Genomic DNA, 21,378 nt, shown 5'->3' on the forward strand with positions numbered 1-21,378 from the left:
TAATCATCATCAATTTCCTGATACATATATACCTTTAAGGAGTATACAGGATACCATCATAATACTACATGAAAATTTTACATTATTATTAACTTCCCAGATAATCTTACTTCAAATTAGTCTTATTTGTCCAGACCTCATTATTGTCAGATCTTATATTTCAGGCTGTTTAAGGTGCTTCTAATTGTATCAAATCACATAGATCATGGTCTTCCTCTAGGTATTTGCCTGCCTGCCATCTTGGTCAAACAATTGTTTTGCTAACTTTTCCTGTCTCATTCTGTTATAACTATAAAAACCAGATTAGTACTACTCACATAATTCTCAATGCTACCCATGTCAAATTACTTCCTTATCAACATTATTAATATGATTGTGGCATTGATGCTTTTTCACTCTCCCAATTTTCTCAGATCCATAAGATAAAAGTAGTGTTTGAACATGTCTTGCATATTATTATTATCTGGTATCCATGAAGTCTGGAGACTCGTTGTGGGAGACCCACACTAACGTTTATACACACCTATCATACCTCTCCTTAAACATATTTACTGTCAGGGCACTCAAACTAATTTTGGCAATCCATTCAACTCGTTTGCCACTCTCCATGCAAAAAAAAAAATCTAATCTGCACACTCTTACACAACTTCAACCAGTTCTCTGACTGTTTGCCATATATTGAAAAATTTCCTTTGCATCAATTTAATAAAACTCCTTTAACGTCTTATAAGTTTCTATTATGTCCTCTCTTTTCTGCTTATCAACTAAATTTTGTAACACACCTTCACTCTATCCTCACAGGGAGCATTCCACAGACCTGTCACCAGTTTTGTCACTCATTTCTGAGTCCTTTCTACCACCTCCTGATTCCAAAGAAACCCAGGTGACCAAATCTGTGCACAGTAGTCAAGACACAGCTAAATCATAGCCTTATAAAGAAAGATAATAACCTCCCTATCTGTACTTTTTAGCAGTAATCCTTTCAGCTAGTTTACCAACTTTTGCGATATGCCCTCTAACTTCAATTCCCTGTGCACCATTGCTCCCAAGTCCCCAGCCTCATCAGTTTCCTGCAGTCGAGTACCGTCAATACCATACACATCATCATCAAATTCCTGCCATGTACCCTCAAGGGGTGTAAGGATATGATAGTACTACATGAAAAAAATTGCATCATTACTAACTTCCTATCTACAATTTTCCTCCAAATCAGTCTGTTACTTGTTAAGATGCCAACATTATCAGATCTTATATTTCTATCGTCTAAGGCACTTTGTACCATATCAATCCACCTATATCTTGGTCTTCCTCTGGGTCGTTTTCCTGCCAACCTGGCAGAGAACACTTGTTTTGCTACTCTTTCTTCGCTCATTCTGTTTAAGTGACCATACCACCTGAGATTAGCTCTGCTAATGCATTCCTGGATGTTGACAATGTCAAGTTCTTTCCTACTTTCCTTGTTTTTAATATGATATTACCATTGTTGCCATCTGTTCACGCCTATAATCTTTCTCAGGACTCTCATGTCTGCAGTCTCTAGTCTTTGGTCAAGTGTTTTACTTCTGACCCAGCTCTCAGATCCATAAGTTAAAACTGGTTTCAACACTGTCTTGCATATAGCTAATTTCTCTCTTATTCCATATGAATTTATTCAATTGGCTTCCTACCATACCAGCTTTTCTGATTCTGTTGTCTATTTCTATATTTAATTTACCATCTTCAGTAAAAATCGTGCCTAAGTAGCTGAAATGTTTCACTTGTTCCACAGGTTCTCTTCACAACACAGTTGACATTTTCAATGATTCTGTCTACTTTCATTGTCTTTGTCTTTTTATTGCTGACCTTCATTCCATATCTATTACAACAGCTATTCAATTTAGTCAGAGAATTTTGCAGACTTGTAGCGGATTTATTTAGAAGTATAACATCATCCGCATAAAGCAAAGAGCTGACATTAACATCTCCAATTTTGATATCCTATTTAATACCACTTTCCTTCATAATGTGATCCATATAGATAATGAATAACAGAGGGGATATTGTACATCCTTGTCTCACACCAGATTAAACATTAAACCATTCTCCTGTACTTCCTTCAATTCTAACTGCTGACTTACAACTCAAATAAAGACTAAGTATTGCTTGATATAATGCCCCATGGACACCATATAACTGCAGCGTATTGAATAGCTTCTCTCTTGGCACCTTGTCATATGCCTCTTCCAAATCGACAAAACTTAAATACAGATCTTTGTTATATTCCCATGCTTTCTCGACTATTTGTCATAAAGTGAAGATCTGATCCTGACAGCCTCTATTTGGCCTGAATCCTGCTTGTGCTTCACCAAGCTTTTCTTCCACAATTCTTCTCAACCGTTTCTCAAGTATACTTGCATAGATCTTGCCAGGAACACTCAGTAGGGAAACATCTCTGTAATTCTCACATTCACCTTTATTTCCCTTTTTATATATGGGTACTATGAGAGCTCTACTCCAATCATCAGGAATTCGTCCCTCTGTCCAGGCTTTCTGAACTATGTGGTGCAGCCACTGTAAGACTCTTACACCACCATACTTCAGCATTTCTGGTCGAATATCATCTACTCCTGCTGCCTTTCCACATTTCAAGCCTTTGATGGCTTTTTCTACTTCAAGTATGGATATGTATTCCTGACTGCATGCCTGGTCATTGCTTTTTACCACTGAGCTGTCATTACTGCTTGTTTCATTTAGCAGTTTTTCAAAGTAATTACTCCATACTTCAAGGATATCTTTTTCTCCTGTTTTCATTTCACCTTTATCATCTCTAACTCCTTTTACAGCACTCTTTACTCCATTCCTAAGCTTCTTCAACAACCTCCAGAATATTTTGCCACCTTCTTGATATTTATTTTCTACATTCTTGCCAAAGTCCTCCCATGACTTTTGTTTAGCTAGTTTTACACACTGTTTAGCTTTCTTACATTTGTCTCTGTATTCTCTAATAGCACAAGCTGACTTATTTGACAGGAACTTTTGATATGCTTTCTTCTTTTCCTTCACTGCCTCTTTAACTTCCTGTGTCCACCAGGGAGTTCTGATTTTTTTATCCTTGCAGACAACCTCACTACATGCCTCTCTCGCAGAATCAATCAATGTTTTCTTCAGAGTTTGCCACTGAATCTCCAAGGTTTGATTCCTGTTCTCAAACACTTTCATTTTTGCTTCAATAATCTTTGTGTATTTTAGTCTACAGTTCACTTCTGAGAGCCTCAACTTTTATTCGCTTTAAAACTTTCGTACATGTTATTCTTTTCAATATGAAATTCAATTTTATCCTGCTCAAGACTATATAGTGATCGCTTAGAATTTCAAATCCTCTGTACACTCTGGTGTCCTGCACCAAGGAGAAAACATCACTATCAACAATAACATAGTTAATGAGACTTTTCTTTTTTCCTTTTTTATTCCTGTATACGGGGAGCCTGTGTAGCTCAGTGGATGTGGTGTTTGCACACCACGGCGCTTGGCCACACGAAGGAAGACTTGGTTTCGAGTCTAGTTGGCGACTAGAGGAAATTTTTCTAAGCCTTTTTTCGACCAGTTCCCGAGTTAGTCGATCTCTGGCATGGGCAAGCGGGTTTTTCCTCTTGGAATCTCGGGTTTTTCGTCCTGTAAACTCAAGAAAATCGACCATACAATCCACATTATTTCAGATATTAAATATATTATGTTAGGGTTAGGGACCACGAGATGGCGGCACATTTGAGCCGTCTCTCTTCACTGTGTACCGCTTAATTAGTGATAGCCTTGGGCCATCTATCTCTGATTGGTACCAGTGGAGATTGAACTGCCCACTGAATCTCCAAAAGTTAGATAGGGCTAAAATGGCTTCGCCTACTCCCCGTATACGGGAATATAAAAAGGCGTTAGCTGATTTTTTTTTTTTTTTTTAATGAGACTTTTCTTATTCCTTGCCTCTTCTCTCCATGTGAATTTGTGCACATTTTTATGTTGGAACATGGTGTTAGTAATAACCAGTCCATGTCCTGAGCAGAAATCCAACAGATATTTGCCATTATTATTAGCTTTGCTCTTTTCTCCAAATTTTTCCAAAATATTTTTGTATGTCTTGCAATCATTTCCTACTCTGCTATTTAGATCCCCAACAAGGACCAACTTTTCATTTTTCATTGTGTCAGTTGCTTTTTCTAAAGCCTCAAAAAATTCCTCCACTTCTACCTTAGTAGAACCTTCTGTGGGACCATAGGCACAAATAAGTCTCATTGTCCAGTTCTCCATTCTCATATTTGCCCACATTACTCTACTTGACACTGACTGCCATTCAAGAAGATTAGCCTCGTATTTTGTGTTGAATACTATGGCTACTCCTTCTTTTCCTTGATTGTCATTTCCTGAATATAACATTTTGTATTTATTGCTCAGAAAGATCTCACCAGTTTTTGTCTTTTTTGTTTCAGTCACCCTATTATGTCGATCTGGTACTTATCTAATTCCTCAGCTAGCTCCATTTCTTTGCCATTCAGGCTTCTTACGTTGATAGTACCGATCTTTAACTCTGGTGATATTGAATTGGGGTGTGTGTTCAGATTTGTTCCAGTAGCTGACTTTTCGCTGTTCGCCCTGGTTTCCTGGTGAAAACAACGGGGGCCTTGTTTAACCGGGCGACGCCCCGGCCCGCATGAAATTTTGTCATATCGTACCATCATTTTTTATTTTGGTTTAACTTAACCAATAAGAATACAATTTGGTCGGCTAAGTCCCAAATTGCCAGCCCATCCAAGTAGATACCCAACAGGGTGCACCACGAGAAGGTGAGGATTGGACATTAGGTCAGAAGCTCTGGTCGGTTCTCCGCATTCGTTTAAAGGCTATGTGGAGGTCTCCTCTCAGTTATACAGCTTTGACCCTTAAGCACCCCCCTGATGCTTAAGCACCTCATACACATACACAATATATGCAATCTTTTCAACCTGAAGTGCTTACTTTACATTTTGCAACATTAAATTCATAATCATTATCCTTTGCCTTTAATGCCAATTTATTTAAATCAACTTGTAGGATATCTAATCATCTTTATCAGCTGTTGCTCTCCTAGTTTTGCATCATCAGCAAACAACTGTATCTTCCACTTTAAAATATTTCCCTATATCATTGATACACAAATTAAAAAGTAGTGGTCCAAGTATACAGAACCCTGAGGTACTCCACTAGTCATTCTTATTCTCCTAGATTCCACTCCACCATATACTATTCTGTGGTGTCTGCTACCCACATATCCATTCCCATTTGCTATAGGTCTTGTGGTCTTTCTTGTGTGGACCATACACATATATTAACTGCATTGCCTCACTGCTCAAATAATTCTTCTATTGTTTTTGTCTGACTCGTAAAACAGATCAATTTTACGGAATTAAATTTGGAAGTTGTCTACTTCCAAATTTAATTTGCCATCTGCACTAAATACCGTGTTTAAATAGTTGAAATATTTTACTTGTTCTGTAGGTTCTCCATGAAAATGCAGCTGAAGTTTGCTTTCTGTGTTCATGTTTGTTTTCATAGTTTGGTATTTTTATTGCTGATTTCCACGCCAAAATCTGTCATGGAAATCAAATTCTGCATAAAGCAAAGAACTCAGTTTGATATTTGTGATTCTAATATCAGGTTTAATGCCATTTTCATTCATAATGTTCCATATAGATGATGAAGAGTGTAGATATGTGCATTATTGTCTTATTCCTGATTTTACATCAAACAATCTTGCTGTATTTCTTTCAGTTCTAACTACTGACTCGCAACTTAAGTATAGACTATGTATTGCTCTGTAAAATATTCTATTTACTCCATATAATTGTTGTTTTTTTTTTGTTTTTTTTTGAAATGCTTGCTATGGGCAACTTATCATATCTAGCTTGTTCTTCAAGTTTTCTTCCACATTTTTTCTCAGCATCTTTTCAAGTATGCTTGCATAAATCATAACCGGAACACCCAGCAGAGAAATTCCTCTTTAATTTTCACTTTCAGCTTTATTCCCTTTTTTTATAGATGGGAACTATCAGAGCTCTACTCCAATCATCTGGAATTTAACCTTCTCATCAGGCCTTCTGAATTATGCAGTGTAGCCACTGCAAAACTTTTATACCTCCATATTTAAGCATTTCTGGTTGAATATCATCTACTCCAGCTGCCTTTCCACATTTTAAGTTTTTTGATAGCTTTTTCTACCTCAAATATTAATGTGTACTCCTGTTTGCATTTAACAGCCATTCAATGTAATTGGTTGTAATTGGTCATACATCTAGGATGTTCTTATCTTCAGTTTTTTTTTCAACTCAATTACCTTTGAACGATTCCTTTCACAGTACTCTTTCCTTCTTTTCTAAGCTCTTTCAATGGCTTCCAGAACATTTTTCTTTCATCTTCCATCTTCCAAGCAAACAGAGAGACATAGTGGCCCCATCTTTTTCATAAAGGCTTATTAGTGCAACAGTGTGTTTATTCCATATCCAAATTTGCAACCATAATCAAATCCAGTTAGTTTAAATGGTAGCATCTGATGCCTATGATGTTGATTAGTACAGGGTGTACTAATGGTACAGTGGTAGTTGGCATTTCCTCTCACTGCAAATGTTGAGTTAATAGCATGAACAGTAGTCATCATCTGAGCCTTTCTACACATTAAATAACAATATTAAAAAGTCACTCATCTTGCACTTCTAATAACATATTAACATGTTATGTTTTCCCAGATAATATTGCTTATTTCATCAGAATCATAGGTCTCTGTAGATGTGTAACATAAGAACGAATTAGTAAATCCTCAACACAGAATATAAACTCATCAAATAGGTTTAATTGGCTTATTATGGTAAAATTTTGGATACAGTTACCACCACCATCTTGGAGCAATATTAAGATAAAAGTAAACACTTATTTCATTTTTCATTCATATTAAGATCATTATCATGGAGTAAACACACGCACACAATGGGTCACCTATTGCATAATTACAGAAGAACACAAATGGCGCATCATATTCGCTAAGCATGGGGATTGAGCTTTTATGATCATGTGCTTAATACATTCCACAGAAGTGATCAGAAAAATCCAATCCTTATATCATAGTAATAGTACAAAGACATATGCTGAGAGGCCTATGAGATGCTAATTAGTCACCCTAATCTCAACAGTCTCATAATGGCCAATGAATATTAAGAATATGTTAAAGATCCACATTTATTCCATATAACATCAGCCCAATTTGATAATAAAAAGTAAACTGCAAGATACCAAACAACAGCTTCTAATTTAAGAAATCGAACTCTAGATCAAAAATTTCACAAATAAAAGCAACTCCTTACCTGTGATTTATAAAGTGTCAGTATTTGAACAAAAGAGAAGTGTTTAGAATAAAAAAGAACACCAACCCAATGGTCATGATATGCCTATGCTAGGATTGGCTAGATGGGAAAGTAAACCCAAGATTGGCAAGCAGAATATCATCAAAAGTGAAGCATGGGTCTTATCTCATCCCCACCTAAACAGCAAGGAGACTGGCTCCAAGGCTTTGTACATAAAAAATCTTGATATTTGATTGATTTGAGCACTACAGAACTGAGAACTAGAGTGTATTGTTATCAATAAAGCTACGAATAGGACTGGATTAAGTAAGAGAAGATAGTTGCTGCACAGGAGGAAAGTGTAAGTGAAAGCACAGAACCCTGGTATAACACTCCAGCAGTGATTGAAAAATCAGATGACAGGAAACCATTCACCATGATACGTAAAGAATGACCAGAGAGGAAGCCAGCAATCAATTCACAAAAGGCATGAGGGAAACAACAAGGTAGCAGCTTGGTAATAAAGCCTAACTGCCAGACCCAGTTAAATGCCTTAGAAATACAAGAGCATCCATGCATATTTCTTCTAACCTTTCATTGGCTTGTGTTTAATGAGTCTTGTAAATCCATACTGGTGATCATATATCATTGATTCTCTGAGTTGTTGAACTAGTTCTTCATTAATTACCTTTGCCATTGTTATTTTAGGAGTACTGAAGCAAAGGCAGTAGCTCTACTTCTTTTATTGTTGGATAAATGCATATGAGTATCTGGTAGTCTCCACTCAGCGTTGCCGCTTTGTTTCAGGCTCATACTCAATACACCACGTTTTGTCACCAGTAATGATCATTTCAAGGAAGTTTGAGTCCTTACGAGTGGTTTTAATGAGGTTCTTGCAGTATTCAATTCAATACATTTTTTGGTCATCTGTCAACTTGTGGGGAACAAATTGCGAATTCAATTTGCGAAGGCCCAAACTCTCGGTCAAGATGTTGTGCACAGTTGATTTTGGAATCCCCATTTCATCTTCAATCAATCTCATGGACGATTTTGGATTTTCTTTGATGAAATCACGCACTTTTTGGATGTTAACTTCGCTCAGTCAAGCTTTTGGACGGCCTGGCTTTTTGTCATCCTCAAGCATCTCACGACCACTTTGAAATCGCTTAAACCACTCATAAACTTGAGTACAGGATAAGCATTCATCACCATATGCGTTTTGAAGCATTTGATGCATTTTGGTAAAACTTTTACCAAGTTTAACACAAAAGTCAATTCCAGCTCTCTGTTTGAAACTCATTTTCTGACCGTTCGTCAAAATACACTGTCACTTCTGGTTATCACTTGGCTTCTAATGAAACAAATGTCATAAACAGTTGACACAACACTAATGAAGGTTGCCGCTTTCGACAACAAAAAGATACAACAGGTGATGCCACTAGTTTCTTCTATTTTCGAAAAGTTCAGTTTATTTTTGGATAGAGGGTGTATAAAACGAAATATTAATATAGTAATCGATCATGGATGAATTGTAATTTTAACATTGATTATTATATTTGATTAAAGCGATTTTGATATATGTGGTAACATCAAGAGATTAATTAATCGCATTAATCAAGGATATCTGTATTTATTTATTTTTCCTTACCAAAAGTCAGTCTAGTGTTAATGGTTAACAAAGCAGTTAGATTTATCATACTTATGTGTAGTGTCATGCACCTTAATATATAGGTCAAAATTTCAAGTGTTATTTTTTTAATTGTAAGTAAAATAATTGCTCCAACACATGTATTTTTGTCTCCATATTTAATAAAGAAGATTCACTGTAGCAAACTTTCCATTATAACAAATTGTTTCTTTCATTCTATGAATTTGCTGCAGCATGAGTGAATTGTAATTAATTACAGAATGACAGAAATATCATCACGAGAGTGGGGAATTAGTTTCTGTTAAACTGATGCTAACCATACAGGACTTAAGGGAAGAGGGTAGCATTATTGTTATTTTGATTTTAAATTATCTAAATGTTTATAAATAAATTTTAAGGCAAATGGAATAATTGAGTTTAATATTAATGAAATTGTTGGATAACAAATTTTTATTTATTCAATTGATGGAATTTTTCATTTTATGGAGGGTGGGGAAAGGACAAGAGGGCATCCTTGGAACTGAGAAAGAAGGCTGCTAAGAAGGGAGTGAAGGCTAGATTTTTCTCTCGGAGGGTGGTGCGTGATTGGAATGGATTGCCATTGGATGTTGTGAGCGCAAGCAGTGTGAATGAATTCAAGAATAAGTATGATAGCTGGTGTGTGTAGTATGTGGCCTCCCTCAATGAGTCTCTGACTCCCTGGAGGTCTGTCTTAATAATAAATTAACATCAGCATTTGAAAATCAATTATATTAACATTGTTTTAAAAAAATGTTTATTTTATTTTTTTTTTTCACTTTTGCATGAATTTTATTTAATGCATACTGAAGTGACATTTAAGTTGAATTCTTATCTCTAATTTTTGTTTTTAATAGCGATGTAGCCAACTAGAAGTGTTCCAGTCTGACTGCAACAAAAAAATTGAATCTAATGAAAAAGAATTAGCCGAATGTCGATTACTAATTAGTCAGGTATTTCATCTTTGTTGTTCATATATCTTTTCCATTTTTACTTTCTGAAATAAAATTGACAACATTGACTTTAAAAACAGGAATGAGAATATTGTATTTTTGTTTTATAAAGTTATAAATAATAATTAGACTTCCAAGAGATATGTTAAATGTTATTATTGATTAACATAAATCTACCCCTTCACCTGGAACCTAATGAAAGCATCTCTGAGTGAGTCACTTTGCTGTTTGCTTAATACCATGCTATCTATTATGTAAAACTGAGAACTGTTATATCTTCAGTGATTGATTATTGTAATTGAATTGTGCTTGAAATTGTGACACTCACACAGTGTCATTTCAAATTTTTAGCAGGATTCTGGCTTTATGAAACTGTATTGTCTTATTTTATTTTTGCTGGTCTTGATTTAAAAACATTATTTTTGTCTTGTTTTCAGTTAATAAGTAATTTCCTGAATGAACTGATGGTTAGTTAATGAAGAGAAATTGTAATTGCATTGGATAAATAGTAATTCATATAGCAAAATCAGGACCTTCAGCATGCACAATTTGCACTTTGATGCCTATCATGAAAGGTTATAATTGCTCTTACACGTTTAGTACCATAGGTAGGTTTTTGTTAGGTAATCAGAAGCCTTGTTCTGGAAACCAAGTGTGTAGTATTTTCAAGCTGATTCAAGCCTGCAATAAGCAGAGTAATGATCTTACACTTCAGAGCAACAAAAATCATCTATAACCTAAATACTTTCACTAACACCCACATTACACTGGGATTCAAACACATTATGTTGGTTGGATAGTACAGTATGGTGCAAAAAAAAAAAAAAAAAAAGTACAAACTACAGTACCCTCTTAGTAGATGCGCTATGAGATATGCCATTTGACTGCATGCACATTAATAGAAGAGCACATGTAGAGTCTACGCCATTACATTTAGCTGTAGCAGTGGTGTTGACATTGGAAGAAAAGACATTTATTGCTGAGCATTATTTTTGTTCATACTGAGTTGGTAGAGCAAATGGTCCAGACTTATAACATGTTTGTGAGCAGATTGTTTGCATTTTGCAAGCAAAAATGTCATCATTGCCTTAGTTGAGATGGCATTATTGGGTCCTACTTCATTGAAGAGAGTGGTGTGACCATTAATAGCAAACACTACATCGAGAATGTGTTTGGTTCCATTCACTTGGGATTTCTATAGAATGTGTTGTGCAAAAACATTTCATTTTGTGCACAGGTATTCCAACAGAATGGAGCAACAACCTGTCACAAATCACATGGTTCTAGAGCCTATTTATCAGAACATTTCCCTGGGAGGTTCTTAAAACCTCCCAATGAGGTTCTATGAAATGTCATCATTGCCTTAATCAAGAGGTTCCAACGCACTGGAAGTGTTCTGCTGCAATGCAAAGGGCATTCGGGAGTGACTACAAACTGTTAACACAAATGAGATTCACCAGGGAGTGCTGGAGCAAGTGTTAGTCTCCAAAATATAGTCAACACCGAACAGTAATAAAACTTGGGATTACCGAGGTGGTCACTACAAAGAATTCTTAAGGAACTGGGTGCCTTTTTTGTATGTCATTCAGTTGGGTCAGTGTTTAACAGCAACAGCAGGAATACTGTGCATGTGTGCTGGCCAGTGTCTATGAAGATTCAACCATCTTCCATAATGTCTGGTTCTCAAACAGAGTGCATTTTCATCCAAGTGGTCATGTAGACAGGCAAACCTATAGCTTTCTTGGTTTCTCGAGACCTGAATTTGTCCAAGAGAAACCTCTTCATAGTAAGAAGGTCACCACATGGTGGTCAGTTTCCAGCCATGGAATAATTGCTCTACTTTGAAGAAGGTGGGGTAACTGTGACCTTGAATAGCGACCACTGCATCAGGAATGTGTTAGTTGGAACTAACATTTACCCAGTATTTGTACAACAGGATGTGTTGTACAAAAAGCATTCCATTTTGTGCACAGGTATTCCAACAGGATGGTGAAACCAGTCACATATCACATGGTTCTAGAGCCTATTTATCAGAACACTTCTCCTAGAGGCTCATTTGGAGGTTCATAGAATTTACATTCTCCTGATCTCACAACACTTGATGTCTTTGTTTGGGTATGTTGAAGGAATGAGTATTCCACCATGACCTGCCTCTACAACACGAAGAAACCTGATAAAGGTTCTTTGTATTGTAGATATGATTCAAACCCAGATCCTTCCAATCAGAGGGCATTGTCTATAACAACTGAACCACACACACACGCACGCACATACATACAGATTTTAATTGTAATAGAAGAAAATGTAATAAATGAACATAAAAAAAATTCTGAGATTCTTTATAAATATGCAATATATACCTCATAGGATCATAAAAACAGCCTACAATAGGTGGGGTGGGTGGGGGGTCACAAATTCTGTAGCAAATAACTGAGTAATTTGGAGAAAAGTTGTTGATAGGAAGTTAGTAGTAATGCAATCTTTTCATATTGCTGAGTGGTTAATGTATCCACTCTCCAACCAGCAAATGGTAGGTTTGAATCCTACTATAGGTATAGATATTTGTGATTGTCTTTAGGTGGGAGATGAATTCCATCAGTCAGTGTGAGACTGCCACTCCACTTATTTCAAGTGGCTTGAAAAAAGTTCTGTGTTTGGTCTGTCCATAAGCCCTGTAGAGCAAGGTTTATGGACTATGTAAAACTAAATACAAAGAAAAAAATTACTATTAAAAAAATGATAAAAAGGATTTCTTAGCATGTTCACACTACTGATGTGCTATAAGTTTACAGTCTTTTGTAAAGACAGAGTGGTACTATTATAGTATTCTGTAAACTCTCCTATAGGGGTCATTTCAGGAATTTAATGATGATGACGACAAATTCTCTTTTAGAATGTGAAGTACATGTTAGCTTTGTTTTTTTTTATATACATAAAAATGACTGAATTTTTTAAATTTTGTTTTATTATTATTATTTTTTTAAATGTCAACTCCACGCACTAGAAGTCACAAAACCTGTAACACAGTATTGCTGTGTAGGTGGTTAAATAATTAGGGAGAAAGAAGGAATTTGTTGATGAGTTTCCTGAATACCTAAAAATTATATGTATTGGTTAAATTGTATGGAGAAATTTAGCTTTTTCAAAGACCAGAGATAGATGGAATGAAAGATGGGGATAAGTTCTTGCATTGAGTTCAGAGCGAACTGTGTATTGATGTTGACCTGCAGCTTCTTGTGTTTTTATGACTAGAGAAAAGTGAAGAAATGGTAGTGGGTAATTTGATGGTGTAGTGTCCATGAAAATACATATATTAAAAAAAATAAATAAAATGAATTGCAGAAACAAGGAATCTATGAGAAAGCAATTCAAAGAAGTTTGTAAGGAGAGAGTGATATATTAAGCAGATTGCCCTCTTCTGGATAGCCTCGAACATTCTTAGAAAAGCTTTTGAGCACCACATATCAGAACAGTTTTATTAAAATAACTTTTATGGCTTACATGTAAAAAAAAAAAAAATTATAGAGAATTTTATTCAAAACCTCCAATATATTTTGTCCATCACCAGAGAGAGAGAGACCATTAACTACATTCAAATGAATCGCAATAATGAGTCATAATTCATGCGTATATTAGCTCATGCCACGGTCATAGCTAGTATATGATATAACACTATTAGTGTTCAAAGGAACAATTGTAGAAAGTTGCATAGATAAAAAAATAATTTTAAATATTAATTTTAAAAAAGGTATAAAAATTCTTTAAGAATTGATGGACAGACGTGTACTGTTGTGTCCCATTCTTGTTTAAATATATATTATCCTTATACTTTCCTTTCCTTTATATGTCATCCCTTTTCTTCACGTATCGTCACTTCCGTACTAGAAATCTAAGCTCTTGCTCCTCTTAGTATCCTAAAACATTTATTTTTTTAAAGCTGCGCCATTTAGGACATTTAGTTTATAAAGAAATTTAAAACAAGAAGCAACTCCTAAATAAGTCTAGAAGTGAAATAATCATGCAGTCGTAACCTTGATCTCGTAACTTAACTCCCCCCCCCCTACGCCTAGGTTCGTACGTAATTACAAGCGGTGCATGGAATGGCAATTTCAGACAACTGATTATTTGATAAGTAAAAGTTTATTATTAAATTCATAAAAATAATACAGTACATTAAATTCTAAAAACTACAATTCAATACTAAGATGATACAATGTTAATAAGAAAAGCAAAATACAAACATTGAAAGTTTCCCACTAGCACGTGGGATAAACTATTATGCCTCCACAAAAACTCTATACACACAAGATAAAGAGGCTTTCCTGTCAATAATTAAGTTGGCTTAAATCTTTCACCCTCTTAAACACTATAATATGACACAATAATTCAATTAGACACAATTGGATTACACACATTGATTTACAAGAGTTATGTGGGCCTGGCAATTCCGTTGCTACAATGAACGCCATATTCAGTTCTTTTGACCTTTCTCAGTTAAGGGCAAATTACATATACTAGTATCAATACACACTATCGCTCATTCAGTAACACTGATAAACTAGTTCCCTCTTTCTCTATACTATCAAGTGAGCTAAAGTCCTAGTTCAACTTTCATTCTAGTCCTTCAAATTGCCTTGTAATACGAACTACAATTACAGCCATATTAGATTAACAGTATTAACATAAAATTTTTCACAATACTGTTTGATGAAGCTCTTCTACTAGACGTTACTTATCTGTGATTCCTGAGGAAATATTCCTTCTGTAGTGGGACATACTTGGAGCACTTCAGATTATGAAGGCCACCTCGGTTATACCATATCAGGCTTCTTCTAAAGAAACACAATCTATCTGCTGTTCTGCAGTCATCAGATTTGCCATGAGGATATCCGCAATTTCTATTGATGATCTCCTTCCTTTAGACCAGAGTTGGCTTAGTATACAGTAAATACCTTTCTTTCCGACCAGGTGGCGGCCTTTGTTCTCGATGGTAGGAAAACAGGATCTAAATCCCACTTAATAATATTCCATGTCGTGGCAGGTGGAGGGGAACTCCTTACCGTCACTCAGGAAACTCATAAGGTAACCTCCAAATGAAAACTCGCAAAAAGACCTTGCGGGGGGGGGAGTTCCTAACCCTTTTATATTATGATCCTACCGGCACCTCGTGCAACTAAATCCCCCCCCCCCCCCCCCGAAATTAGGATACATTTATCGTAACCTGTTAGGGCGGCATCTCCCTGGTGAAACTTCTATCTTTGGTGGGTCATGTGAACGTGACTGACCCTTGGCATTGTCTAAATCAGGAACCGTGACCTTGGGCTTTACTTTGATTCTAGTTAATCCTATGAGTCAGCTTTATCATACTCTATCAGCTCACCCAAATTTTCTAAGAATTAGCATAACTTATAATCTCTAGTTTCAAGTGTATAACAAGCAAGCCTTTTACATGCAGAATTCTTATAACTAAATACTGTACATTAACTATCTTATTTTTCTAATATTATACAATCAATGTTCTTATGAGTTAACAATTATTTCTTTCAATATATTTATTTCATTTTATACTACGATGCAAGTACTATTTTTTTCATTAAGGTTTCTACTCGTTAAATTGTGATCAAGTAAATTCTCTTATGAAGTTTACAAGGGTCACAAATTTAACAAAGGTTCTCTCCCTCCTTAAAAAATTTTCATAAAATTTTTCTTACATTTGGTGTTTCAATTTTGTCAAGGATTTTCTGTTCTTTATCCACTCTTCATGCTGTGGATTCCCTAGATTATAGAAGTAAATTGTGCCCTTGTGTTTGATAGCATTGTCATTTAGATTTCTACTGGTGTAATTCATCCCTTTGGATTCCTTTCTGTTTACTGATAAACTTTCTATTCCTTCTCTCTTCATTCCTTCAGGAACTTGTTACTTATTGAAGAAACACCTGGTGAATTGTAGACACTGAATTCTGCTATGTGTTTTATCCTGACTGTGTTTTTTCTTTCTAATTAAACTAAAGTTTTTATTCAAACACGGTAGTTGTCTCCATAATTTTCAAAAATGCATTCGGATCACTGTGTAAGCCTAAAAGAAAAGTTTTCTTTCTAAGTTTCCTTCTCCTATTTGTCCTACTTATGCCTTCTTTCACACCTCAGTTAGCTGTCCGAGATGCATCCCAGATTAAGATCCTTTCGTCAGAAATCGTTCATCAGAGGTATGTTCACTCAGGGGGGATAAACTCCCTTCCTGTGGTCTTCCTTACCATTTTGTCGGAGCCTAAGGTTATACCTGGTTTGTTCTCATATCCTATCTTGATTCTGGTTCTCGTAGTTTCTTTCCCCCACCCTAGTTGACATTCGTTCATTTGGTATACTTGCCCCAATGTGCTCTCCAAATTGAGTGTACCTGGAGAACTGTCTGTCTGAGACTGGATTCTCCTGCTCTCTTTGACATCTAACATTATTCTTCTTACTTGCGGGGGCATTTTGTATTAGGGCTTCCTCCTTGCGTGGATTGTTGTCTTTTCCTTTGATCTTCTTCCTTTCTAGTAGGTATGTCTCCCTCCTTATATAATTACACCTAAATTTATACCTTGACAGACCCAGAATCAGTTTAATGTGTGGGAGAGAGGACCCTGACAGGACCAGAAACTCTTGCCAAACATACAATTTGAATTCTGGTAGGTATGTCTTGAGTTTCACCGATCTTGAAGCGTGAGTGCTGGAGGTTGTAACACCTGATATTCTCACAGGTCGTCTGAGATGGGTGATATTATCCTTAATATAGGGCTGTATTGTCATAAAGAAATCCTCAGACATGATGGATGACTGGGCTCCAGTGTCCATCATTTCATTAGGCTGCTCCTTCTTTCTTTGCCTTTTATTCCATACTCTGCTCGTATAAGTGTGTGAGTTTAACTCTCCATTGTGGCCCTTACTGAAGCGTTTCCTATTTACATAACAGTTACGAGCAAGATGTCCAATCTTGTCACACTTGAAGCACCTTGGGGGTTCTCTACCATTGCTCAGATCAGTAGTTCTCCCTTGACTCAGAGGATTTACTGTTGCTTGTTGGGAGGTGATTTCTGATAGCCTCTGCATCACTGACTCCAATCAATCAAGAAGTGGTCTTTGTAGATGCTCAACTTCTTCTCGTATTAACCTAGTGGGTTCTTCAGTTCTGCTATGACTAGGCTCTGGGGTCCTTACAGACAAAGTTCCCAGTTGTGTCATCACCTCATCCAACCGATCCATAATGGGCTTTGGAAAATTCCTATTTCTTGTCTGACCAAGGCCTTGATATTATCTGCATCTGCATCGGACCCTGTCAATTTATTTATCAATGGTCTATCACTCTCTTCTATCCCTTCTCTCACCTTAGGTCCTTCTCTCCTTTCCCTACTTTCTTTGATTTGTTCATGCCTCTTTTCTGGATTTCCTTTCTCTTCGACTGCATTGACCAGACCTGGAACAGCTGTGGGACAGAGGTCTGCAAGCATTTGTTCACACTCTTTGACAGCATTGTAGCAGTAACATAGATTGGTCAACCTTTTGTTAAATACAGTCTCTTTTAATTCTGCTTTGACTCCCTGTCTGAACTGTTGGAAGATGGCCAGTCCAGGTGAGGCTTTTCTTCACCTTGGACACTCATGGTACTTGCCACTGTTAGTAATCTGTTGTGAAATTTGGCTACACTCTTCCTATCTGTCTGTGTGCACCTCTGGAGTTTCCACAAATTTGGTCCTAAACATCCTAGTTTGGAGAACTGAGAAATCAGGACTGTCTTAAAGTGAGAGTAATCTAGGGTCTCTTTGAGGATGGGAGAGGAGTAAAGGAAGGTTTTCGCATTTCCCCACCAGTTTGCTATGGAGCAAGACTAACAACTGAAAGTCGGTCCATCCTCCAACCTTTCTAAGCTTCTATGTAACAAAAAAAAACGAATGATGTCATCGGAATCTTTGCCCAAAAACTGAGGGCACACTTGCTGGGGGTTAATATACCAAAAAAATTTACTATCATTCATGCCTAAACTACTAGAGGGATCTGTCATACTTGCATCTTACAGCAAAATATACAAAAATTTTTCAATAATACACAAAATATAACTTTTACCTTTCAGTTGTCTGATCTGCATCCAAAACCAACTTGCTGTGAATAGCTTATACTCTAAGTTTAATTAGCTAAACCACGTCCTGTCGGCTGTGCCATTTATGTTGTGTCCCATTCTTGTTTAAATATATATTTTCCTTATACTTTCCTTTCCTTTATATGTCTTATCCCTTTTCTCTGTGTATCGTCACTTCCGTACTAGAAATCTAAGCTCTTGCTCCTCTTAGTATCCTAAAACATTTATTTTTTTAAAACTGCGCCATTTAGGACATTTAGTTTATAAAGAAATTTAAAACAAGAAGCAACTCCTAAATAAGTCTAGAAGTGAAATAATCATGCAGTCGTAACCTTGATCTCGTAACTTAACTTTTTTCTTCCCCCCCCCCCCCTACACCTAGGTTCATATGTAATTACAAGCAGTGCATTGAATGGCAATTTCAGACAACTGATTATTTGATAAGCAAAAGTTTATTATTAAATTCATAAACATAATACAGTACATTAAATTCTAAAAACTACAATTCAATACTAAGATGATACAATGTTAATAAGAAAAGCAAAATACAACCATTGAAAGTTTCACACTAGCACGTGGGATAAACTATTATGCCTCCACAAAAACTCTATACACACAAGATAAAGAGGCTTTCCTGTCAATAATTAATTTGGCTTAAATCTTTCACCCTCTTAAACACAATAATATGACACAATAATTCAATTAGACACAATTGGATTACACACATTGATTTACAAGAGTTATGTGGGCCTGGCAATTCCGTTGCTACAATGAACGCCACATTCAGTTCTTTTGACCTTTCTCGGTTAAGGGCAAATTGCATATACTAGTATCAATACACACTATCGCTCGTTCAGTAACATTGCTAAACTAGTTCCCTCATTCTCTATACTATTAAGTGAGCTAAAGTCCTAGCTCAACTTTCATTCTAGTCCTTCAAATTGCCTTGTAATACGAACTACAATTACAGCCATATTAGATTAACAGTATTAACATAAAATCTTTCACAATACTGTTTGATGAAGCTCTTCTACTAGACGTTACTTATCTGCGATTCCTGAGGAAATATTCCTTTTGTAGTGGGACATACTTGGGGCACTTCGGATTATGAGGGCCACCTCGGTTATACCATATCAGGCTTCTTCTAAGGAAACACGATCTATCTGCTGTTCTGCAGTCATCAGATTCGCCATGAGGATATCTGCAATTTCTATTGATGATCTCATTCCTTTAGACCAGAGTTGGCTTAGTATACTTTAAATACCTTTCGCTATAATATATAAAGATAAAAAACTGCCATTCCTTGACATTTTAATAAAGAAACAATCCAATAATAGTATCAACCTATCTGTATACCGAAAACCTACAAATACTGGACGTTACCTCCATTTCAACTCAGCTCATCACATAGCTCAGAAACTCAGCATTATCCATAGTCTCAAGAAAAGAGCTATACAGTATATGACAGACAAGGATGACCTACTAACGGAATTAACCACAATATCCAGAGAACTTTCTTTAAATGGTTACCCAAAAAGACTCTATAACAAGATTCTCTTTACTGATATACCACATCAACAACGTGATGACGTCCAATACATCAGTACAATTACGATTCCTTTTGTCAGCAACCTTTCCAAAAAATTAGCTAACCTTTTAAAACCACATAAGATCAGAGTGGCATTCAAACCAATCAACACTATTCGGAAATTTTTAAGATCACCGAAAGATCCTCACCCATTCTACAAGTACTCTGGAGTATATAATATACCTTGCTCATGTGGTATTAGTTACGTAGGTCAGACCTCTAGAAGCTTTGAAACGAGAAAGAAAGAACACATAGGATATGTCAGAAATAACAGACAAGCCATTTCAGGCCTTTCATGCCACTTTGCCTCTACTAACCATCATATTGAGGGGGATAAGAGCCTTATGCCATACATAGAAGATAACTACCATTCAAGAACCTTTAAAGAAGCAGCTACAGTCGCCCATAAAACTGAAAACCTAAACAAGAATCAAGGTCTAATTTTACCAGAAATTTGGAAAACTTTTATCAGATCATTAAACGCCAAAGAAATGAACTTTCATAACAATTACGTAATGAGCGATAACGGATAAATCACGTTAACGAGACATGCACATTGTCACGCACAATACCATTTTTTGTATGAATTAGAATTATCGGTTATAACCTAGTCTGTAACCTTCATTTGAGCTTACTAGTTTGTATTCCCTGAGGATGCCAATAGAAAAAGATTGGCGAAACATGTAGGAGGATAAAATAAAGCTACTTGACAAAGATTATAAAAAAAGTGTAATAGTCTTATGAATAATTGTCAAGAAAAAATTCAACACAGTAATGCATTTATTTTTTCCTCTTTCTTTGTTCCATTAATTGGACCAAGAAAAATACATAACTAACTAGTACGCAATGTGGCATTCAGTCATCATTATCCTATTGTCAAGTGTTGGTGCACACTACTGAAATAGACAAATAACAAAATATTATTATTATTATTATTATTAAACAAGACCTCATGGAGTCAAAGACTCATCTAGGAGGTCCTTTTATCTCACACACATCTCATCATACCGTGTCTTAAACACATTCAAACTCCTTACAGACACCACTTATCAGGCAAGGCATTCCAATCACTCACAACTCTGCACGAAAAAACCTGCCTCTCACCCCCCTACTCACATCCTCTTTATACAGTTTCCAGGGATGACCTCTGGTTCTCCCCTGATCTCCCACTATTCTCTGTAGAACTTCTCCACCATTGATCCTATAACAACCCCTTACCAACGTGTAGGTCTCTATCATATCTCCCCTCTTCCTTCTATCCACTAGACTCTGCAAATTACATCTTTTCAATCTTTCCTCATACTCGACATTCCAGAGGTCAGAAACTACCTTAGTCAGTCGCCTGACCCTTTCCAACATCTCTTCATCCTTCTGAAAACCAGGTGACCAAATCTGGGCACAATAGTCCATGTGTGGCCTAATCAAAGCCTTATACAATGGAACAAGAAACTCCCTACTTCTACATGTCAGTGTCCTCCGCATCATTCCCAGAAGTCTTTGTGTTGTCTTCACAATTTTGGCGATGTGTCGCCTAAATTTTAGATCCTTATCCACTATCACCCCCCCAGATCTCTTATTTCCTCTACTTCCAGCAATATATTCTCACCAAGCATAAATTCTGCATCCCATCTTTGTTTTCCAAATTTTAAAACCTTACATTTTGCAACATTGAACTCACATCCCCATTTGCTTGCCCAATCACTCAATTTATTCAA

At 36.3% G+C, this 21,378-nt stretch overlaps 1 protein-coding gene across 2 annotated transcripts in view; it reads left to right on the forward strand.

Moving 5' to 3' along the window:
- LOC150099979 (kinesin heavy chain-like) overlaps nucleotides 1–21,378 on the forward strand; it is a 579,478-nt gene that overhangs the window by 336,197 nt on the left and 221,903 nt on the right. For both annotated transcript variants that reach the window (XM_090403282.1, XM_090403283.1), the window contains exon 16: nucleotides 9,864–9,959. In XM_090403282.1, the coding sequence (XP_090259408.1) occupies nucleotides 9,864–9,959 (96 nt within the window). The remainder of the gene's footprint in view (nucleotides 1–9,863; nucleotides 9,960–21,378) is intronic.

Source organism: Typopeltis vanoorti, chromosome 13 (genome assembly GCF_054136105.1).
Source record: "Typopeltis vanoorti isolate ZY-2024b chromosome 13, IOZ_Tvanoo_1.0, whole genome shotgun sequence".
NCBI lineage: Eukaryota > Metazoa > Arthropoda > Arachnida > Uropygi > Thelyphonidae > Typopeltis > Typopeltis vanoorti.